General features: G+C 39.4%; 1 protein-coding gene across 1 annotated transcript in view; it reads left to right on the forward strand.

Moving 5' to 3' along the window:
- Positions 1 to 1,318: 1,318 nt before the first annotated feature.
- Positions 1,319 to 7,197, forward strand: part of GABPA (GA binding protein transcription factor subunit alpha) — a gene marked incomplete at its 5' end in the record, with an annotated part of 13,696 nt that continues 7,817 nt past the window's right edge. Inside the window, 2 exons of the mRNA XM_010169432.1 lie at positions 1,319 to 1,564; positions 7,110 to 7,197. Coding sequence (XP_010167734.1) covers positions 1,319 to 1,564; positions 7,110 to 7,197 — 334 coding nt within the window. The remainder of the gene's footprint in view (positions 1,565 to 7,109) is intronic.

Raw genomic sequence — 7,197 nt, forward strand, 5'->3', positions numbered from 1 at the left:
TATCTACATCTGTTTTCACTTCCTTCATTTCATATTGTTGCATGTTGTACTTAACGGTCTTTATAGTCTTCCCTTTCTAATACATTTCTCAAGCTGAATTCCTTTTAAAGTCTAGAGGAATATTTGTCTGAGAAGGACTTAGTTTATTACTTGTACTACAGGTAAGTACTCCATTTGTTTTCCCTTACAAACTGTGAGTGGATTGTGGGTTTAGCTTTTAAGACCATCACCTACAGAATTTACCATCTCACATTGAGCTTTAATATAGATTAGATGGGAGGGACACAAAGTAATACCTTACAGCATAAGATACTGAAGTTTTTCTGGCCATGTGATGTTCTGTGAATCCTACTTTCAACTTCCTAACCCTAGTCAAGGGTTAGGCAGTTGGAATGGAATTTTACAGATTTTTTTTTTTTTTAACGTGCAAATATGTTTGATAAAAATCTCCTAAAGAAGTGTGGTTGTTAGTTGTTGTTATAATGCAAATTATATGTGACAAAAACTGAAAGAATTTTTTTCTGTTTAGCATACTGTAATGACAAGAAAAATCTTCTATACAATATCAGAAATTTGGTGAGACACTAGTTGGACAAAATACCTTCTCAGAAGACCACAGAGAAGGTGTTGACACAAATCATTAGTAGCAGTAGTGAATGCGTTCTTTATTGTTGCAGAGTAGATAGAGACTTCCAGCTCTATGGTCTAGTGACATAAAATCAAAACATGAATAGCTGATGAAGCTTGAAGCATGAAGATGTTTCTAGTTTTCTTTTAACTTGTTGCTGAACACACTGTTTCTTGCGGAGTACTGAAAGAAAATGTTAACTCCTATATAGGGATCCCAGAGATATTGGGGAAATACTGTAAAGGCTGAAAGAAATGCCTCCTGGTTAAAGGGGTGGATACTTTTTCTGGTTTTTTTGATGTTTGTTTTGGGTTTTGGTTTGTTGGTTTGGTTTTTTTTTTTCCTCTTTTAATTCAGTATATTTCTTACAGACCAAAATACTTGTTCTTTATGCCCACATGCTGAACATTCTGTTCAAGATATGTGAAATGGATCACCTAAATAAAACAGGAAGCTGTAATACTGGGGGAGAACAAAGGGACAGCTTTGTATTCACCTTACTGGAGTATATACTGTATGATAGAATATGTCATTCTGATTTAGGACACTTGCAGAAATTTGGTGATGCTTTTGTATTATGCTTCTTTTCTAAGCATGCTAACACCTATTAATCAGAAAGCTTTAAAACAATGCTTCTGTCATATTTGCATTGCTATCTTTAAGGATTTTTTTTGTTCTTTCTATACCTAGGAATAGAGCCTAAGTTAAATATCCTTGAAATTGTGAAGCCTGTGGAGACTGTGGAGGTAGTGATTGATCCAGATGCTCATCATGCAGAGGCTGAAGCTCACCTTGTTGAAGAAGCTCAAGTGATAACCTTAGATGGAACAAAACATATTACAACAATTTCAGATGAAACCTCTGAACAAGTGACACGATGGGCTGCAGCACTGGAAGGCTACCGAAAGGAGCAGGAGCGCCTTGGAATACCCTATGGTAATAATGCATAACTCCATGTGTGTGCACGCGTGTGTTCAGGTGGGGGCTGGGTTCTTTAGTTTGTTTGGGTGATTGTTATTTTTTCATAAATGGTAATTCATTTTAGTTATATAATTGAAGTGCACCAGTACCTCAGAGAAGGTTTCTTATGGTATGGGTAAGTACAATGCAAATATCTGCATAAGAGAAGGATAAAGAGAAGAAGAATCAATGCTTGTAACAGTTTTATTAAAATAATGCTTTTTACTCCATAACCTTTTTGTCATTGCAGTTTTTAGAAAGCAGTTTTCTTCTTCCTTCCTTCCTTAAAAATGTGTGTGTTAGTTCTTTCATGTGTGTCTGAATTTGAGCTAGACTCAGTACTTGGTGGGGGTTGCATGAAATACATTTTTCATAGCTTGTAGGATTCTGAGTACAGTGTTAAATCAGATTTTGCATGGAAAGCCATAGTTGGCTTCAACATAGTAGAAAAAGATGATTCAGAATTTAATATAAGTATTCTGGTAGATCATAGTCTCTTTTGAATTAATGTTGTTACTTAGCAGGCTGCTGATTTAGCGTTAGCTTAGAAAAAGCATCTCTGAATGCCTGCATAGGATTGAACTGAAACTCAATGTGGGTGGGTAAAACCAGTCAACATATGATGTGGGTTTTAGACCTACATCATGTTCAGGACATTATCCAGCTGAGTTGCTTGTTGTGACTGGCAGAAACGTGCTGTCAAGGCATATTCAGCACATGAAGCTGTAGTGTCTAAGCAGACCTGCAAAACTGGGATATATTTGCCAAGTGGGGTATTTGGAAGTGTTTAAGAATTCCAGTGAAGTCACAGGTGTTTGCAGGACATGTAGCATGCCAATATTTTTAACATATTTTTGATAACTGAAGCAATGGCTTTTTCATGCCTGTTTGTTGTTCACATTGGCAAGCACTTCCAAACTAGTTTTCATCATTCTCTGTGTTGATAATCAGGGATTTGATGCAGAATGTTTGGGGGCGGGGGGCAGAATGAGGCATTATCAGGAGCAGGCTGGTATTTTTCAGCATGCTCTCCCATTAATATGAGAAGAAAATTACTTAAAACCATGTTGGTTTATGTTTAATAATGTTGTTAATAAATTTTAAAATGTTGCTATTTTAAGAAAAACCTATAACCCAAAGCTGTGACTTCAAAAGTTGTCTTAAATGTCTCTTGTGTCATGGGAGTGCAGATTTTCCAGGAAAGTCATTATGGCAGAGTTCTCTGTATTAAGAGTAATAGTGTTCTCTTGGTATCAGAAAAATGTGCTAAACTGCCTTCATAGAAGGGCTAAAATTTTAAATATTATCTGAGTTGACATTGCAGGGACTTAGGTTGAAATAAGGCACCACTAAGTTCTACGTTATGATGCAGTGGGAAGTTTCTGAGAGTAAGAAATGTAGTCCCCAATAAAAGCCTTTTTAAAAATTTTTTTCCAACGTTTGTAAATGCACATCTTAAAAAATTGAAGGAGAGGCCAGTTTCCTTTAAAGAGTTATGAGGCTTGGTTCTGTGAAGTTCTTGGAAATTATTAATCTGAAATTATTCCTTTAGTCTTTTCGATAGACAGGGCATATTGATATTAAAAGTCAAGTCCAGTCAGTAAATAATCATCATCCAGAAAGGTAGTGGTTCAGTATCTTTATTCTTGGGTCCTTACATGCTTCTCTGTTTTGCTGCCAATGTACAATTAGCTTTTAGCAGGTCTTTAAAATGTTGTGACTTTCCCACATTTGTTTTGTTATGTTTTGGTGGCTTTTACTAGAGAGTAGAAATTCTTAACAATTGAAGGTATTTCTGATGATAGAACCCAAAAATTTGGTATCTTTACAAAGGTCCCTAAGAAGAAGGAAAATATTAATTGGTATGGGAAATAAAGCCAGAAAAGGGAACAGTGGAAAGTCTTGAGTCAACAAATCATGTATTGCACGTATCTCGAGTTGATTATTTATTACCATTTCTGTATGTTCCTCTGCTGTGTCAGTTGTCTATACTTTTGTGTGTTTTATATTTTCATATATATAGTGCATGTTTATTAGTCCACTCGTGCAGTGGGTTGATCCCAGCTGGCAAGCGAACCTCTACTCAGTCACTTGCTCACTTCTAGAGAGACATGGGGGAAAGAATCAAAAGGGGCAAAGTTGAGTTAAAAAAAAAAACAATTGTGAGTCAAGTTAACGATAATTTAATAAGTGAAGGGAAAAAGGAAAGAAAGAAAGTGGGGATGGGGACGGCAGGGGCGGGGGTAGGGTGATGTAAAAGCAATCACTCACCTCCAGCAGACCGATGCCCAGCCAGTCTCCGTGCAAGGGCTAGGGCTACTTTTCAAAAACTGCCCTTGGGTTTTATTGCTGCTGCTCATGTCATATGGTATGGAATACCTCTTTTGTTAGTTGTGTTCAGCTGTCCTGGCTGTATCCCCTCCCAGTTTCTTGTGCATCCCCAGCCTACTTGCTGGGGTGGCCTAGTGAGAAACGGGGAAGGCCTTGTGTTGCAGTCCAATACTCTTTGACCAGGTTCTTTTAGATATTCCACGTGTGGAGGGTGTAATGTTTAATACCAAATTTACTTGAAGATGGTTGATGTTACATGGGATTTCTGATTTAGCAGAGTGATATAAATTATGCTAAAAACACAATACAAAGGTAAGTTACACTGTTGCTGTATCTTCAGTGAATACACTGTTCAATGACGATACCAATGTGATTCCCATTACTGGTCTCTATATAGTACACTCACCATCAGTGTGTTGGGTGTCCCCAGTTGCTGGGAAGGAATACGCAGGTTAAATCCAGCCTGAGCCCATTGCTTTCTTCAGAATTCTTTTGCTAGTTGTCTAGTTTGTATACTCTTATGTTGGGCTCAGCAATGCACTCACTCCCCCCACGCTGGTCTGGCTGACTCAGGTAGACGTTTACACCACCAGTTGATCCACTCAGCTGTTGATAGCTCTTTGTCTAAAATAAAGGCCACATTCCACCTCATTTTTGTTGAGGTAAAATCGGCTTCTTTGCATTATTCTCCGAGCTCTCCTGGGCACTTCACCTTTGCCCACCTCCTCTGAGCCTTCTTCCATTGTAGGGAAGTCATGCTCCACCCCTGGGGGCTTTAGTCTGTCACAGGTACATCCAGATCCTTGAGCAAAAGGAATCCCTCAAATGGTTTACCTTTACCCAATCGAGGAATAACCCAAAGTGTTTTCCCAAGCAAATTCTTAATGTGCACTACAGGGACTTTGTCCCCTTCCACAGTACGTAAAAGTTTTGATTGGGCAGGGCCAGCTTGATTGGCAGATCCTCTAGTATTAACCAACCAGGTGGCTTTTGCTAAGTGTGTATCCCAGTGTTTGAAAGTTCCACCGCCCATTGCTTTTAGTGTAGTTTTTAGCAGTCCATTGCATAGTTTTCTGTCTGGAGTGCACTGGGCCAGCCCTTGGCCAGCAGCCAACACAGCTGTTCACCCACTTCCCCCCCACCTCCAGGGGATAGGGGAGAGGACTGGGGGGTAAAGACAAGGAGACTCACTCATAGGTTGAGATAAGGACTATTTAATAATAGAAATAAAAGAAAACTTAAGATAATACTAATATTAAAATAGTAGTGATAATGATAGCAGTGACAAAATATGCAAATGAGTGACACCCAGTACAATTGCTCACCACCCACTGACCAAGCCCGGCCTGTGTTCCCAGATAATGATCCTGGAGGAGTGACAATCCCAAACCAAAACCGCAATCCCGGAAGAGCAAGAGCCTGAGCGAAAGCCAGAGAGAGCAAGAGAGGAAGAGCCCCTCACTGATATACTGGACATGAAGTGATATGATATGGAATATCCCATTGGCATACCGAAATGCCAGTTCAGCTTATTAATTTTAATATTCCTCATCCCCTTATATCTTGCGCTTGTAGACTAACAGAACGTGAAGTCCTTCACTTCCAGCAACAAAAATCAAAGCTCTGGTGTGTTATCAGTGTTTCTCTCATAACAAGTCCGCACTATTCCAACTACTGAAAAGAAACCCAGCTCTGTTCCAGCTAAAAACCAGGACACCTTGGCTCTGTACAAGCACTGCTGTCCTGGTTTTGCTAGTATAGAGTTAATTTTCTTCTCAGTAGTTAGAATAGCTGTGTTTTGGTTTCAGTGCAAGACTTGTTATGAGAAGAACATTGATAAAAGTACCAATGTTATTAGTTGCTGCTGGAGCTCAAGGCCACCATGTTTGGCTGCTTCACAGCTGCATTAGGACTGGGAGGGAGAAGCGCAGTGAATAGCAAAGCCCAAAACTGGCATTTGGATGTGCCAGTGAAATATTCTGTATGATATCATGTCATGTTTAGTATGTTATCTGGGGCTGACCAGAAAGCGGGGGGATTCATGGGGGTTTTCACTTGGGCTCTCGCTCTTCTGGGATTGCGGTTTCGGTTCGGGATTGTTGCTCCTCCGGGATCATTATCTGGGAATGGGCTGGTGTTAGTTGACGCGTGGTGAGCAGTTGCACTGGGTTGTTACTCATTTGTGCATTTTATTACTGTTATTATCACTACTATCTTAATATTAGGCTTTAAAGTTTTCTTTTATTTCTGTTATTAAACTGTTCTTATCTCAGCCTACAAGCCTCTTTACCCTTGCCCCCAATCCTCTCCCCTATCCCCTGGGGGTTGGAGGGGAAGTGGGTGAACAGCTGTGTTGGCTGCTAGCCAAGGGCTAGCCCAGGGAAAATGTCCAACTGCTCAGCAGTAGCTAAAACATAGGTGTTGACTTTTGGTCACCAACCTAAAACACAGGACCATGTGGGCTGCTATAAAGAAAATTAACTCCACCCCAGCCAAACCCAGTATGATGGTGATTTTAAATAGTTTAAAAACTGCAATAATGTGAATGGATTTAGAATGTAGTATTTCATCTGCTGATGAAATCTGAGAAGGAGCATCCTAGTGTGAGAGACTACTCTATTTTGAAACTAAAGACCTATGGAAAAATAAAAATAATTATTTTCTGTGTTTGAGAAATGTCGGGCATAGTTCAGATATAAAAGCTTTTGCTAAAAAAAAATCCCTTTTTTTATCCTTTCCATCTCCCCACCAAGCCACACCACTCTCTCAGTATTTTAAGAGGGGTCAACTTTCCATACAGTCAGATTTGGTCATGGTAACTACACTTCTTGATGTTATGTACTTAGTTTTATTATATAATAAAGTTGTTATATAATGGAAAACATACTGTCGTACTTTAACTGAATAGCAGCACTGACTGGCCTAAAAGCAGGCCCTTTTTTTTAAAAAAAAAAAAAAAAAAAAAAGATAAAAAGATCCCTCCCCCTAAAGTTTTTTTAAAAGAACTTCAGAAAAGGTCATACCAAAAAAATGAACCCTGGGTTACGCTTCTTTGATTACTGTGGGTCAGTAGCCACTTCTGTTTCTTTATTGTTGTTACTTACAGTAAGGACTAGCTCTGTATCCTCAGAGAGGAGGAACCTTGCAGTATATAACGGGATGAATTGCAGCTTTGTCTCTCTTTTCCCAGACCCAGTGCAGTGGTCGACAGACCAAGTACTCCACTGGGTAGTGTGGGTGATGAAGGAGTTCAGCATGACTGACATTGACCTCAATGC

Source organism: Antrostomus carolinensis, unplaced genomic scaffold (genome assembly GCF_000700745.2).
Source record: "Antrostomus carolinensis isolate BGI_N321 unplaced genomic scaffold, ASM70074v2 scaffold14926, whole genome shotgun sequence".
NCBI lineage: Eukaryota > Metazoa > Chordata > Aves > Caprimulgiformes > Caprimulgidae > Antrostomus > Antrostomus carolinensis.